This window comes from Nerophis ophidion, unplaced genomic scaffold, assembly GCF_033978795.1.
Source record: "Nerophis ophidion isolate RoL-2023_Sa unplaced genomic scaffold, RoL_Noph_v1.0 HiC_scaffold_34, whole genome shotgun sequence".
NCBI classification, from domain to species: Eukaryota; Metazoa; Chordata; class Actinopteri; order Syngnathiformes; family Syngnathidae; genus Nerophis; species Nerophis ophidion.
This window is the reverse complement of record NW_026906956.1, coordinates 114009-131480: the sequence shown is the minus strand read 5'-3', so window position 1 is coordinate 131480 and position 17472 is coordinate 114009. Positions and strand designations below refer to the sequence as shown.

The following is a 17472-nucleotide window of genomic DNA, read 5'->3' as shown; positions in this document are numbered from 1 at the left end:
GGCTTCAAACTCGCACAGGAGAGAGATTGAACCCTTTTAAAAAAAGTGGTCGGACAAAGTTGTGATTACTGCTCCGGTTTGGATTTTACGCGCCTTCAAAGAACCCCTGCGCAAATTTTCCTAAAAAATGTCATTTTTGCCTCTTTGAGCTGTAATTTGACCCCCTTAAAATGCTTCAAAACTCACCAAACTTGGCACACACATCAGGACTGGCAAAAATTGCGATCTAGTGAAAAAACCAAACCCCAAAACTCAAAATTGTGCTCTAGCGCCCCCTAGGAATACAACACAGACAATACCCTAATTTGACCCCCTTAACATGCTTCAAAACTCACCAAAGTTGACACACACGTCGGTACGGTGTCCCTCCCCAACATATTAAGCAACCAAACCCCAAAAATTAAAATTGCGCGCTAGCGCCCCCTAGCAAAAAACATAAACAAACCGCTTGTAACTTCCGTCAGGAATGTCGTAGAGACATGAAACAAAAACCTCTGTGTAGGTCTGACTAAGACCTACATTTCCAATAAAAAATGTCTATACCCAAAATCAACAGAAATCTTGCAAAAACTCATTCAAAGCAAAATTTTCGCAAAAAAATGCTATTTTTGCCTCTTTGAGCTGCAATTTGACCCCCTTAAAATGCTTCAAAACTCACCAAACTTGGCACACACATCAGGACTGGCAGAAATTGCGATCTAGTGAAAAAACCAAACCTTAAAACTCAAAATTGCGCTCTATTGCAATTTTTGAAAAAAACACAGAAAAACTGCTCCTAGGAAGAGGAAACGGATAAAACTGCTTGTAACTTCTGGTAGGAACGTCGGACAGACATGAAACAAAAACCTCTATGTATGTCTCACTTAGACCTACATTTTGATAGGTGGCATCTTTCAGTTAAAATCAACAGGAAGTTGGCAATTACCCCTTCAAAATAAAAATTTTGTAAAAAGCTGTCACCTTTTTCCAGACAAAACTGCTTGTAACTTCTGTTAGGAATGTCGTAGAGACATGAAACAAAGACCTCTATGTTGGTCTGACTAAGATCGGGACTTGGGACACGGCGGCGGCGGCGGCGGCCAACGGCGGACCCGACCAACGCTGCTTGCAGCTTTAATTTATATGAGATTTCCAGTTCATTTTATCACCAATCATTATACCTACAAATTTGGTTTCATTTACTCTTTTAATTTCTATTCCGTCTATTTGTATTTGTGTTTGACACTTCTTTTCTACTTTTACCAAATAGCATTATTTTAGTTTTACCGAGATTCAAAGAGAGTCTGTTTTTGTCAAACCATCTTTTTGATTAAATTTCTTCTGTTATTATTTGTATTATCTTCTGTGTGTTCTCTCCTGAACAAAACACTGTTGTATCATCCGCAAATAATACTAACTTTCAGTATTTTATAACTTTACAAATGTCATTTATATATCCATCCATCCATTTTCTACCGCTTATTCCCTTTTGGGGTCGCGGGGGGCGCTGGCGCCTATCTCAGCTACAATCGGGCGGAAGGCGGGGTACACCCTGGACAAGTCGCCACCCCATCGCAGGGCCAACACAGATAGACAGACAACATTCACACTCACATTCACACACTAGGGCCAATTTTAGTGTTGCCAATCAACCTATCCCCAGGTGCATGTCTTTGGAAGTGGGAGGAAGCCGGAGTACCCGGAGGGAACCCACGCATTCACGGGGAGAACATGCAAACTCCACACAGAAAGATCCCGAGCCTGGATTTGAACCCAGAACTGCAGGAACTTCGTATTGTGAGGCAGACACACTAACCCCTCTGCCACCGTGAAGCCCGACCCGCTAGCGTGTTTACTGGCTTCTGGATTCCCGGCCGGGATGCCTACCAGCCAAGCCGAACGTTCGGTGACACTTCCTTTCGGTCAGCACGCAAGCGGCTTGCCCGGGCCTGTGGGGCCGTCGCCCACACTTCCCCGAGGAGTCCCGCGGGGCCGACGTATAAAGATAGAATAATTTTGGTCCTAGTATTGATCCCTGAGGTACACCACAGGATATATTTAGTGTTGTAGAAGTGTGTTCAACTAGCTTCACGTATTGTTTCCTGTTGGTTAAATAACTTCTAATCCAGTTTAAGACCAGCCCTCTGGTGCCATATCGTTCTAGTTTTTTGATTAAAATATTGTAATTAATTGTGTGAAATGCTTTAGTTGGATCAATAAACACTGCTGCCGCATATTTTTTTTTTTACTATCTATTGCATTGGTCATTTCTTCTGTCATTTCTATTACAGCCATCGAAGTTGAAATATTAGCTCTGTATCCATATTGGTTCTCATCTAATATTCTATGTTTGTCTGTAAAACTCTCTGATCTGTTATTGGACAGTTTTTCAATAATTTTAGAAAATTGTGGAAGTAAAGAAACAGGTCTATAATTTGTAAATTGGTGTTTGTCTCCATTCTGATAAATTGGTGCAATTTTAGCTATTTTCATTTTGTTTGGGAATTTACCTGTTTCAGATGATGGGTATTTTTACGCTGCTTTTGCAGTGTAGCGTGTAGTGTAGCTTGCTACAATTCTCTGAGGATAGCTTAGCTACATTTAATGGAGAGTAACTTGTAGCTTAGCTTACTACATTTTCCAGGTAGTTTGCCCATCACTGTCTATTTGGCCTAGATTAGATAGTACTTTATTTATTCCGTCAGGAGAGTTCCTTCAGGAAAATTAAAATTTTCAGCACAATCCCATTCAAGATCAGACAAACATTACAGGGAGACAGAACATGATCGTTGACGGGTCTGCCGGCTTCCAGCGCCCCTTACAAAAAAGATGAGATACAGGTAAACAAGGGCGGGGAATGGGAGAAAAAATAGAAGATTAAAATAAAATAAAATAAAAATTGGTCTTAGCCTGGGCCCTGGAGAGGGGGTGCAGACTGAGGCCAAGGGAAAAAACAACTCATAGCCATAGTACACATCCCTCTTCCATGTGTGTAAGAGGGAAACATCAAACATCAAAGAACACAAAGGACATTAAAGACATTAAAGCAGCAGATACAAGCAGACACTTCTACATACATACATGAATAAAAAGTAAAATAAACATATACACTTTGGTGGCCTCTGCGGTGTTCCACACCATCGTCCGCTGGGGTGGAGGGAGCATGGCCAGAGACAGAAGCAGACCCAACAAAGCAACCAAGACAGCCAACTCCACTCTCGGCCAATGTCCAGTCCGCATGGATGAGCGAGGATACGTCCAAGGTGACTGAGGTGTCCGACACCTGCTCACCCAGCCAAGACACCTTGAAGCCTCTCCGTCCCAGCGCTCAGTGCTAGCGCCGCAGTCCTGTCCCCTCATCCGCATCTCCTCCAGTCCCTCCAAACAGACTCCGGTGTGGCAGAGACCCAGCAGCTGGTCTCCATGGCCAAAAGGCTCCCGGGAGGCAGATCCAGAAGTCCCCAAAAAAAGCACCACAGAGGTCACGAAAGTGCCACCCCTTGTCACACAGTCCCAAAGGGTCCCGGACCAAAAAGCAAAAAAATATATAATAACACATGAAAACAAGAGGGAAACACAAAAGGATGACACAAGAGCACAGAGCTCCTGCCAACAGCAGCCACTACAGCAGCGCCATCTTGGGAAAAAAAAAAAAAAGCTCACATGTGAATAGTTTGAATACTGCAAACTTCAATACAGTAACACCTCATTTGTGTTTTATGTTCTGCAGACGTCCAGCAGGTGTCAGCAGAGAGTCAAGAAGAGATTCCCTCTAAGCAGCAGGAGTGGAGCTCCAGTGTGGGACAGAAGGAGCTACAGACCCCCTCCCACATTAAAGAGGAAGAGGAGGAACTGTGGGAGCAGCTTCAAAGGTTGGTGGAGGATAATGATGAAGATGAAGCTCAGTCCTTACAGCTTCATCACAGTCAAAGTGAGGAGAACAGAGGGGCGGAGCTTGTAAGTCAACACATCACAGAAGCTGATGGAGAGCATTGTGAAGATATAAAGTCAGAACCAGACAGCATCTTTGCTCCACTGTCAGACATGGACCACATGATGTCACACTCTTCTGATCACAGTGACCACATCCAAAAACCTTTGGAGAGTAAAAATGACTCCAAAGGTGATACGAGACATCACACTAACAACAAACACTTTGACTGCTCTGAATGTGGGAAATCATTTAGACTGAAGACTGATTTTACAAGACACAAGAGAATACATACTGGAGAGAAACATTTTACTTGCTCTGTTTGTAAAAAAAGTTTCTCCACAAAGCAACACATGACCACACACATGAGAACACACACCGGAGAGAAACCTTTTACTTGCTCTGTTTGTAAGAAGAGTTTCTCCATTAAGCCTGCCATGACCACACACATGAGAACACACACTGGAGAGAAACCTTTTACTTGCTCTGTTTGTAAGAAGAGTTTCTCCATTAAGCCTGCCATGACCAGACACATGAGAACACACACTGGAGAGAAACTTTTGTCTTGCTCTGTTTGTAAGAAGGGTTTCTCCACGAAGCAACATATGATCACACACATGAGAACACATACTGGAGAGAAACCTTTTACTTGCTCTGTTTGTAAGAAGTGTTTCTCCAGAAAGCCTGACATCTCCACACACATGAGAACACACACTGGAGAGAAACCTTTTACTTGCTCTGTTTGTAAGAAGAGTTTCTCGACAAAGTCTAACATGTCCTCACACATGAGAACACATAATGGAGAGAAACCTTTGACTTGCTCTGTTTGTAAGAAGACTTTCTCCACAAAGCCTAACATGTCCGCACACATGAGAACACATACTGGAGAGAAACCTTTTACTTGCCCTGTTTGTAAGAAGCATTTCTCCACAAATCTTGTCATGACCAGACACATGAGAACACACACTGGAGAGAAAGCATTTAGTTGCACTGTGTGTGATAAGACGTTCTGGCATAAGTATCAGGTCAGTAAACACAAGTGTGTAACAGTCATGGAAGCTGCAGGGATTTAAAAACACTTAGTGATTGTGCTAAATGTACTTTAAAAACACAGCATGTTTAATATGAATGTATATTTGATGTTGTATGTAGTGCCTCTCATCTTCTACCGTTAAATATAAAGGCCTACTGAAAGCCACTACTACCGACCAAGCAGTCTGATAGTTTATATATCAATGATGAAACATTAACATTGCAACACATGCCAATACGGCCGCTTTAGTTTACTAAATTGCAATTTTAAAGGGGAACATTATCGCCAGACATATGTAAGAGTCAATATATATCTTGATGATGCAGAAAAAAAGACCATATGTTTTTTTAACCCATTTCGGAACTCTAAAAGGGTGAATTTGGTGATTTAAACGCCTTTCAATTGTTTGCTGTCGGAGCAATGACCTTTCACCTGTGACGTTACAACGGGAAGCAATCCACTATTTTCTCAAACACATTACACACACAAGTCAAATCAGCTCTGTTATTTTCCGTTTTTTCTAATGTTTTCCGTGCCTTGGAGACATCATGCCTCGTCGGTGTGTTGTTGGAGGGTGTAACAACATGAACAGGGACGGATTAAAGTTGACTTACGTGGAGTGTGCATCGATTAGCATGGCGTGCTAATCGATGTTAACATGCTATTTAGGCTAGCTGTATGTACATATTGCATCGTTATGCCTCATTTGTAACTATATTTGCATCCAGCCTTTCCCTCCACCCACATTTAATGTCAAACAAACACATACCAATCGACGGATTCAAGTACACCAAAGGTCAAAAGATGCGAAAGTCCCTTGTTTGTTCTGCACATTTTACCGACGACAGCTATGCTACGACAGATGGCACAGAGATGTGTGGATATCTTGCGACACTCAAAGCAGATGTATTTCCAACGATAAAGTCTACGAAATCCCAAAGGTGAGTTTTGTTGATGTTCTTGACTTATGTGCTAATCAGACATATTTGGTCACGGCATGACTGCTAGCTAATCGATGCTAACATGCTATTTAGGCTAGCTGTATGTACATTTGTAGCTATATTTGCCTCCAGCCTTTCCCTCCACCCACATTTAATGCCAAACAAACACTTACCAATCGACGGATTTAAGTTGCTCCAGTGGTCAAAATATGCAATCGTTGGTTAGAAGGCGATCGCCGAATAGCTTCAATAGCTATTCACTCAAAAGCTTCAGTTTCTTCTTCAATTTTGCTTTCGCTATCTGCCTCCACACTCCAACCATCCGTTTCAATACATGCGTAATCTGTTGAATCGCTTAAGCCGCTGAAACCCGAATCTGAATCCGTGCTAATGTCGCTATATCTTGCTGGTCTGTCCGCCATGTTTGATTGTATTGGCATCACTATGTGACGTCACAGGAAAATGGACGGTGGATTTACAGATAGCGAAAATCAGGAACTTTTAAGCCTTTTTTCGGGACATTCCATGATTGGTAAAATTTTGAAAAAAACTTAGAAGAATAAAATAAGCCACTGGGAACTGATTTTTGTTGGTTTTAACTCTTCTGAAATTGTGATAATGTTACCCTTTAATATGAATGTATATTTGATGTTGTATGTAGTGCTTCTCATCTTCTACTGTTATATGTTGTCCTGGAGTTACTTTTTAAGTTGTGTGCATGTATATATCATGTATCATGCTACTATTTTATTTGATTTTCTCATTGTCATCTTTATTTTCACTTGGGGGTTTTTTTCACACATTTTCTTTCATTGCATTTTATTGATGTTATTATCCAATTAAAAGTATGAATGAATAAAATATTTCACAAAATGTGGACTCTAGTAGATTAGCAGCATTGTTACATCATTGATTGATTGTTTGATTGATACTTTTATTAGTAGATTGCACATTACAGTACATATTCCGTACAATTGACCACTAAATGGTAACACCACAATAAGTTTTTCAACTTGTTTAAGTCGGGGTCCACGTTAATCATTTCATGGTAAATCAATGTTAACTCCTGCAAAACATCAACAAAGAAGAAAAAGTCTGAAGTTAGCAACACATCACTGAACTTTAGAGTCATCGTGAGTGGAGTTGCTTGTTTTTATTGCTGCATTTGTACTTATTTCACCTCACATCTTCACTTTCAACCCTAAAGTCTTCTTCAAATATATTGTTCTGGGCTTCTAAGATTGATGTTTACGATGTGTGTGTAGTCTGTGGAAAGGGTTGTTGTCCCTTGTGGATCCATTTGTTCACCTGAACAGATTCATCATCATCATCATCATCATCATCATCATCATCATCATTATCAAAATACAGATTTAAGTACTGTATTAGAGTGCCTCTTGTAGTACTCCAACTCGCCACACTGAGAAGCGGGGGCGATTGTGAGCTAGCAGATGCATGTTGCTATCATGTTTTATCAGCGAGGAAGACAGCATTTCTGTTTACTTTTTTGTCAGATCCAAGTTGTATTGCTCCGCTGAATAAATGAATCACTATGGCTGCCAATATGGAGGATTTTATATACACACACATATATATATATATATATATATATATATATATATATATATATATATATATATATATATATATTTAAAGGCCTACTGAAATGAGATTTTCTTATCCAAACGATGTGTCATACTTGATCATTTCACGATATTGCCATATTTTTGCTGAAAGGATTTAGTAGAGAACATCCACGATAAAGTTCGCAACCCTTGCTTGCTAAGAGAAAAGCCTTGCCACTACCGGAAGTCGCAGACGATGACGTCACATGTTGATGGCTCCTCACATCCTCACATTGATTTTAATGGGAGCCTCCAACAAAAACAGCTATTTGGACCGAGAAAACGACAATTTCCCCATTAGTTTGAGCGAGGATGAAAGATTTGTGTTTGAGGATATTGATAGTCACGGACAAGAAAAAAAAAACAATTTAAAAAAATAAAACGCGATTGCATTGGGACGGATTCAGATGTTTTTAGACACATTTACTTGGATAATTCTGGAAAATCCCTCATCTTTCTATTGTGTTGCTAGTGTTTTAGTGAGTTTAACAGTACCTGATAGTCAGATGTGTGTGTTCACGGGTGTGTTGACGCCAGTGTCTCAGGGAAGTCGACGGCTGCTTTATGGGCGGCACAAGCTGACCTAAGAAGTGACTTTTTACCACAATTTCTCACCGAAACCTGCTGGTTGACATTGGGTCGGGATCCATGTTCGCTGTGATCCATAGTAAAGTTTCACCTCTGTGAATTTTAAACAAGGAATCACCGTGTGTTTGTGTGGCTAAAGGCTACAGTTTCCCAACTCCATCTTTCTACTTTGACTTCTCCATTATCAATTGAACAAATTGCAAAAGATTCAGCAACACAGACGTCCAAAATACTGTGTAATTATGCCGTTAAAGCAGACGACTTTTAGCTGTGTGTGTGCGCAGCGCTCATATTTCCTAACAGTCTGTGACGTCAAGCGTACACGTCATCATTACGCGGCGTTTTCAGGAAAAAACTCGCGGGAAATTTTAAATTGCAATTTAGTGGCCGTATTGGCATGTGTTGCAATGTTAATATTTCATCATTGATATATAAACTATCAGATTGCGTGGTGGCTAGTAGTGGCTTTCAGTAGGTCTTTAGGTCGGGGTCTGATCATCTAGTCATTGATATTGACACCTAAATCTCCCCCTTGTGGTGGAAAATTTTAACAGTCATAACTTCCTTCCACATTCTCCAATCTTCCTGATTTGTTTTAAGGTGGGTGAAGATCATCGTCATTCTACATCCTGTGCGCAAATTCAAAATGACATTCATACTCAGCACATTTTCTAACATAATCTTGTTAATATGCTCAATAAGGTTCTATTCAAATGTAATACAAGTAATACGTAAGACTTTATTTGCACACTTAAGGAGATAAGTTTCCAGGTGAAAAAGATGCCACCTCACTAAAAACATTAATTGTTTATCAATTTATTTTCCATGAATTAATTTAGATCCAGAACACACATTGTTATATATCTTAATATATTATAATCATTACTATAATTGAATGTAAGTTTGTGTAAAATATTTTCACAACAAAGTGTGAATACATGTTGTAAAGTGTGGGGTTGAGTTATAATTGATATAATACAATTAGGTATGGCAAATGCATTTTGTTTACTTGCCAACTATTCAAATTATATTTAATATACATATTTGTATAATGTCATGTAATATGACTTCAACATTATTTATGTTAAAATAAGACTTTATTTGCTAGCCAGTTCTACTTCTGAGTATTTATTTATTTTGTTATTGAACAATTAAACACACATAAACAATGTTTAGACACATTAAGGTACTTTCAATACAATATGAGTCAATGTTTTTTCAATATTTTACTCAGCAATATAAAAAACATCACATTAAATCCAATCCTCTTACAAACAAAACCTGTTAAAGAAAGTAAAAGTAAATATGAGAGACCATTCGAATAAGATTCAAATAAAATATATATAAATAAATGATAAACTTATATTATTTCAGTAAATATAATAAAGGCTTTTTCTATTTTGTACAATCTTCCAAGATTGAATTAATAAATTCAAATCATTAACACAACGTTAGAATTTGAATTTCACTTTAAGAAAGACACTTTTGTGTATGAGAGAAAATGTTTCACACTTTTTAAAAATGTATATAAATTCACGACACGATCGATCCACGCATGCGCGAAGAGGACGTCACTTCCTGGACTTACAATTGGTTTTATGTCAGAGTTCGTGTGAATTATATTTATATAGCGCTTTTCTCAAGTGAATCAAAGCGCTTTACATAGTGACACCCAATATCTAAGTTACATTTAAACCAGTGTGGGTGGCACTGGGAGCAGGTGGGTAAAGTGTCTTGCCCAAGGACACAACGGCAGTAACTAGGATGGCACAAGCGGGAATCGAACCTGCAACCCTCAAGTTGCTGGCACGGCCACTCTACCAACCGAGCTATGCCGCCCCACAATTCGTGCGACATCACGTTCTGTGATGTTTGAATGTTTTATTAATGTTTTGTATGAAAATAGTTGATCTAGGAGTAAAAAGGAACAACAATAAAAACACGTGGTATCAGGCAGTAATATCGCTACAATTTCTAGCACTTTCACTCTTGTCATTGCAATGAATGTCGCACGGGGGCGCCACTGGACCCCAACATTAAAGCTTTGTTTGATATACTTTGAATTTATTTTTGAAAAACAAGACACTCTTTTATATCACATTGCTGTTCAAATAAATATTACCGGTTATAAAAGCATGGTAACAGTGACAGCAGGCAATATCTTATATAGAGCTACCTCTTCGTCCACTCGGCTGTGACGTCATTCCCAGCTTCCGGTGTAAACGGAAGGCAGCAGAAAATCGTTAGAAGGCAGAACCTTTCTTTCCAAAGCAGAAAGTATCTCCAGGCCTACGTATGCAGCTATTTACTAATACTGGTTGACTTTATTTGGAAAAACACAATTCATTATATAAATAAATCAGTTATAATGAACAATTACAATCAGGGTGGTCTAAACTTTCTTGACTTCACTACACTAAACAACACCTTTAAAATTAATTGGATAAGACACTACCTGAAAGACCCTACCTCAATTTGGAACTTTATTTCTCATCATGTATTCTCTAACCTTGGAGGCCTAACATTTTTGCTATTGTGTAATTCTAACATTGACAGGATTCCTGTTGCACTCTCAAACTTCCACAAACAAGCCCTTCTAGCATGCTCTCTTGTATACAAGCACCACTTTTCACCTACCAAATATTTCATCTGGAACAATAAAGACATATGTTACAAAAGGAAATCTCTTTTCCTCAACAATTGGTTTAACAATAACATTATTTTAGTGAGTCAGCTTTTCAATAAGGAAGGTCAACTTTTTAATTACCAAGAATTTCTCAACCATTTTAAGATACCTGTGACTCCCAAACAATTTGATATTGTATTTGATGCCATTCCAACACCTGTTATTATGTTGTACATTCCAACACCTGTTATTATGTTGTACATTCCAACACCTGTTATTATGTTGTACATTCCAACACCTGTTATTATGTTGTACATTCCAACACCTGTTATTATGTTGTACATTCCAACACCTGTTATTATGTTGTACATTCCAACACCTGTTATTATGTTGTACATTCCAACAGGTGTTATTATGTTGTACATTCCAACACCTGTTATTATGTTGTACATTGCAACACCTGTTATTATGTTGTACATTCCAACAGGTGTTATTATGTTGTACATTGCAACACCTGTTATTATGTTGTACATTCCAACAGGTGTTATTATGTTGTACATTCCAACACCTGTTATTATGTTGTACATTCCAACACCTGTTATTATGTTGTACATTCCAACACCTGTTATTATGTTGTACATTCCAACAGGTGTTATTATGTTGTACATTCCAACACCTGTTATTATGTTGTACATTCCAACAGGTGTTATTATGTTGTACATTGCAACACCTGTTATTATGTTGTACATTCCAACAGGTGTTATTATGTTGTACATTGCAACACCTGTTATTATGTTGTACATTCCAACAGGTGTTATTATGTTGTACATTCCAACACCTGTTATTATGTTGTACATTCCAACAGGTGTTATTATGTTGTACATTCCAACACCTGTTATTATGTTGTACATTCCAACAGGTGTTATTATGTTGTACATTCCAACAGGTGTTATTATGTTGTACATTCCAACAGGTGTTATTATGTTGTACATTCCAACAGGTGTTATTATGTTGTACATTCCAACACCTGTTATCATGTTGTACATTCCAACAGGTGTTATTATGTTGTACATTCCAACAGGTGTTATTATGTTGTACATTCCAACAGGTGTTATTATGTTGTACATTCCAACACCTGTTATTATGTTGTACATTCCAACAGGTGTTATTATGTTGTACATTCCAACAGGTGTTATTATGTTGTACATTCCAACAGGTGTTATTATGTTGTACATTCCAACAGGTGTTATTATGTTGTACATTCCAACACCTGTTATTATGTTGTACATTCCAACAGGTGTTATTATGTTGTACATTCCAACAGGTGTTATTATGTTGTACATTCCAACAGGTGTTATGTTGTACATTCCAACAGGTGTTATTATGTTGTACATTCCAACAGGTGTTATTATGTTGTACATTCCAACAGGTGTTATTATGTTGTACATTCCAACAGGTGTTATTATGTTGTACATTCCAACAGGTGTTATTATATTGTACATTCCAACAGGTGTTATTATGTTGTACATTCCAACAGGTGTTATTATGTTGTACATTCCAACACCTGTTATTATGTTGTACATTCCAACAGGTGTTATTATGTTGTACATTCCAACAGGTGTTATTATGTTGTACATTCCAACACCTGTTATTATGTTGTACATTCCAACAGGTGTTATTATGTTGTACATTCCAACAGGTGTTATTATGTTGTACATTCCAACAGGTGTTATTATGTTGTACATTCCAACAGGTGTTATTATGTTGTACATTCCAACAGGTGTTATTATGTTGTACATTCCAACAGGTGTTATTATGTTGTACATTCCAACAGGTGTTATTATGTTGTACATTCCAACACCTGTTATTATGTTGTACATTCCAACAGGTGTTATTATGTTGTACATTCCAACAGGTGTTATTATGTTGTACATTCCAACAGGTGTTATTATGTTGTACATGGCTTACACACTGTGAAGACTCTTCTTCGGCATTGTAATGCCGGTGTGGTTTTCCCGTGGATGCGTCGAAGCAGAACACAGCATAGGTAAGATAAAGGGTATTTAATAACAAAAGTCTATGAACAAAAATACTGGTGTAAAGAGAAAAAGTAAACAAAAGACGCTAGCGTGAAAGCTAGGCTAAAACAAGGAAAACTAGAACTTGGTACGAGGACACAAAAGAGTAAACAAAACATTTAGCATGAAAGCTAGACAATAAAGTGGCTTGGCGTGAGAGCTAGCGAGAAAATACATACGAATGATGAGAGTCGTCACTGATGCGCGTGGGCAAATTAGGATCCGAGAATGAGTAAACAGAAAAGGTGAGCTTAAATAGGAGGGTGAAAATTAGTAGCAGGTGTGCGGGGCGAGACTAACAGGTGGACTGATGTGTAACCAATAGTGATGGACAAAAACAGGAAATAAACGGGTCAGACTGAGAATGAAAAAACAAACACGTGAAGATCTGAGCAGCAGATCGCAACACACACCTCCTCTTTCTGCTGTAAAAATTGTGAATGATCCACTTGACACTCCTGTGGGGAAACTTTGCTTTGATCAGAAAAATAACATAAAAATCCTCAGCTTATTCCAAAATGATTGTGTGTCTGTCTCCTATGTAATTTCCCTCTGGAATAATGTTGTAAATGACATCTGTTGGGTCAAAACGTGGTCCCTTCCTAACAGGTATTTACTTAGCAACAAAGTCAAAGAGATATCATTTAAAATCATTCCTGGTTATTACCCTGTAAAGACTGTGATGGTTAAATACAAGAAGGACATTGATGTTATGTAACATGCACCCAGAGACTGTTAACCACTTGTTTTATACTTGTGAAAACACTCCATCACTATGGCAGGCATCTGTCGCTTCATCCTGGACAATATTTATGACAAATTTGTGCTTTACTTTAAAGATGTAATTTTTGGTTTTACACTTTATGAACAGAAATTTGAAAAGGAATTCTACCTTTGCAACCTCATTATTTTATTGGCTAAGTTTTATATTCATAAATGTAAGTTTCTTAATACCCGACCTATCTTTTGTGCCTTTAAAAAAGATTTTGAACTTTACATTAAAACAATCTCTACCTCTAACAACAAAAAAAGCTGTGAAAACGATGATGTTGTGTTCCAAATTTAAGTTATTTAATGAATCTGAATGAACCTATGGCTTTGCACTTTGTTTATTATATATATATATTTGTTTGTATTCTATTTTTGTTATTTTGAATTTACAACCCCCTGGCGCTGTTTTGTACTGTTTTTATAATGTTTTATATTGTTGTTTGGCTTACTGTTTGTAATTGTTGAAATGTATAAATAAACATTTAAAAAAAAAAAAGGAAGGCAGCAGAACAGAGCAGTACTGCTTTGTAACGTCAAGTGTGCCAACTGTCGTGAAAGCACATGGACTGAGAAAGACGTGAGCAGGACGCTAATAAGTAGTGATGGGTTGATGAGGCTTCATGTATCGTTTGGACACATTGCAAAACTGTATTGATACTGTGTCAATGCTGTGTCACTAAATAATGACATCTGCTGGACAGTAAAAATCTCTACAGGCAGTACATCTAAGAAGGACAGCTCCAGACTTGAGAAACTGATCAGGCGGGCCGGTTCTACAATGGGAATATAACTGGACTCACTGGTGACGGTGGCAGAGAAGAGGACTGTTGACAAACTAGTGAGCATCCTGGATGATGCCAGTCACCCTCTGCATAGTGTTATCAGCAGCCAGAGGAGCCTGTTCAGTTCTAGACTGCTTCATCCCAAGTGCAGGACTAATAGACTCAAAAACTCCTTTGTCCCACACGCCATTAGACTGTACAACTCCTCTCTGGGGCGGGGGGCGGGGGGTACTAGGATGACAGGGGATGCAAAACAATAACAGTGCAATACCTTTTCATAACATGGTCACTACTGCCTACTTTGTCTTGTTATATTCTTATTTTACTGTTATATTTTTATTCCCATTGTTGCTTTTTAGTTTTTATTCTCATTGTAATATTTCTCTTTTTTGTTTCCATTTAAACCCCCATTATTTACTTTTTACTTATATTTAAATTGATCTCAACTCTGTACACTGCTGCTGGAATTTTAATTTTCCTGAAGGAACTCTCCTGAAGGAATCAATAAAGTACTATCTATCTATCTATCTATCTATCTATCTATCTATCTATCTATCTATCTATCTATCTATCTATCTATCTATCTATCTATCTATCTATCTATCTATCTATCTACGTGTGGACTGGGATTTTTTTTTTAACATGCGCTCTGAATACGCACTGTTGATCGATTGATTGAAACTTTTATTTATTAGTAGATTGCACAGTTCAGTACATATTCCGTACCATTTACCACTAAATAGTAACACCCCAATAAGTTTTTCAACTTGTTTAAATCGGGGTCCACGTTAAGCAAGTCATGGTAAAAAGTAACTGGGGCCCAGCTGGACTCGAACAACCGCCCTATGGGATTCAATATGAACACTTGTGGTCCTTCACTCTACCAACTCAGCTACCGGAGAAATCAGTTACTATTGTGTTTTAATGTAATTAATAGGATGGTTGTGTGGGCGGGACAATACCGGAGAGTCTCCAGTGGAGACTTAATGAAACGACAAGAAAATGAACACAAATACCTTTTTTTCCGATATATGATCAAAATATTCCCAGACGGCGGAAATGATCTCCGACGACGATAAATGGCAAAAAAAAAAAAACAACGACAGAAGTGCGGCGATTCTGTTGGCAGCAGCATCTCCTAAAAGCCAAGTCTTGATCAGACAACTTTGTCAAATTATCGGCCCATTTCCAAATTACCTTTTGTGTCAAACATTTTGTAGAAATGTGTTTTGGCACAACTGCAGCCTTTTTTAGATGAAAATAGCACTTTCGATCCATTTCAGTCTGGATACAAAGCTTTGCACAGTACTGAATCTGCACTTTTAAAGGTTTTTAATGACTTGCTTTTAATGTCTGATTCTGGCAGCTCTGCCATTTTAGTGCTTTTAGATCTTACAGCTGCCTTTGACACAGTCGACCACACAATTCTTTTAGAGCGCCTGAGAGACTGTGTGGGTGTCAGGGGGACTGCGTCACAGTGGTTCAGATCTTACCTGTCTGAGAGGTCCTTCTCTGTCAGGCTGGGGGACGCCACCTCCTCTTCTGCCCCGCTTTACTGTGGTGTCCCCCAGGGATCTATTTTAGGCCCCATCCTGTTCGCTCTTTATCTCCTTCCTCTTGGAGATATTTTTAAGAAACATGGAGTGTTTTATCACTTTTATGCAGATGACTGCCAAATGTATATGCCAATTTCAAAAAGCCACGGCCCCCTGACACCCCTTCCTAACTGTTTATGTGACGTCAAGGCTTGGTTAGCCCAGAATTTTTTAATAATGAATGAGGGAAAAACGGAAATTTTAGTTTTTGGTCCGGCCCTCACTGACTTGGGACCATTGCAAAATGATGTGTGTCCCAAAGTCACCAGCCTTGGCGTCACTTTAGACAGCAATTTTAAACTAGACAAACAAATCAATGGCGTTTTAAAATCTTGTTTTTATCACCTTTGTCTTTTAGTAAAGGTTAAACCGTTTTTATTTTTTAACCTTCTTGAAGAAGTCGTGCATGCTTTTATTTGAAGTGGCCTGGACTACTGCAATGCACTTTATGCTGGCATTAGCCAAACAGCTCTCTCCCGGTTGCAGTTAGTCCAGAACGCGGCAGCAGGACTTTTAACAGGGGCCAGGAAACGCCAGCATATAACCCCAATTCTTCAGAGTTTGCACTGGCTCCCTGTTCATTTTAGAATTGATTTTAAAACATTGCTGTTTGTTTTTAAATCTTTACATGGACTGGCACCTCAATAAATCTCGGACTTCATCCAAATTTACATTCCTGCGCGCGCTCTGAGGTCCGAGAGCCAGCTTCAGCTCGTGGTGCCCAAGACCAGACTTAAGACCAGGGGAGACAGGGCCTTCTCTGTGGTCGTCCCTAAGCTCTGGAACACTCTGCCCCTCCATGTTCAAACTGCTTCCACAGTGGAGTGTTTTAAGTCTCGTCTTAAGACCCACTTTTATTCTTTGGCTTTTAACACTACGTGAGTTGTGTGGTCCTCTGTCCTCTGTTGTCCTCTGTGTTTTTTATACATTTTGATTTCTATTTTACTGTTTTAATTGCTTTTACCCTTTAAAATTGTTTTTAATCATATTTTGTTTTTATATTGTTTTTATATTGGTTTTATATTTATTTATTTTGTGTTTTTATTCAGTCATTGGTGGAACATAAAATAGTTTTTTTAATATTGTTTTTAACATGGCTGTGCAGCACTTTGGAAACGTTCTTGTTGTTTAAATGTGCTATATAAATAAAGTGGATTGGATTGGATTGGATTGAGAGAAAAGTTGAGAATAAAAGTAAAAATGGGGAGAAAAGGAGAGAATGAAGGTGAAAACAGATAGAAAATGAGAGAAAGAAGGTATAGAGTATGAATATTAAATACAATCAGGTGAGCAGATACCTCAGCTGGGACGAGTTATCTAATCACCTGTTTCCTTTATCAGCAGCGTTGGAAACCATGAGAGGGGCTGGCGATTGAGGAGTGAGAGCCAGACGAAGGAGATCAGGAGAAACGCATGTCATTGAGAGCTGAAAAGCTGAAAGAGACATTGAGCACAAAAAGAAATTGTAAACAAATAAAAAGTGTGTAACCACTGAACCAGGCGTGGTGTTTCCGTGGAGGGAA

The 17472-nt window shown here is 38.5% G+C and overlaps 1 protein-coding gene across 1 annotated transcript in view; it reads left to right on the top strand.

The window, feature by feature from the left end:
• Nucleotides 1–17472, top strand: part of LOC133546607 (oocyte zinc finger protein XlCOF8.4-like) — a 462363-nt gene that overhangs the window by 427652 nt on the left and 17239 nt on the right. Inside the window, exon 3 of the mRNA XM_061892391.1 lies at nt 3710–4974. Within this exon, the coding sequence (XP_061748375.1) occupies nt 3710–4974 (1265 nt within the window). The remainder of the gene's footprint in view (nt 1–3709; nt 4975–17472) is intronic.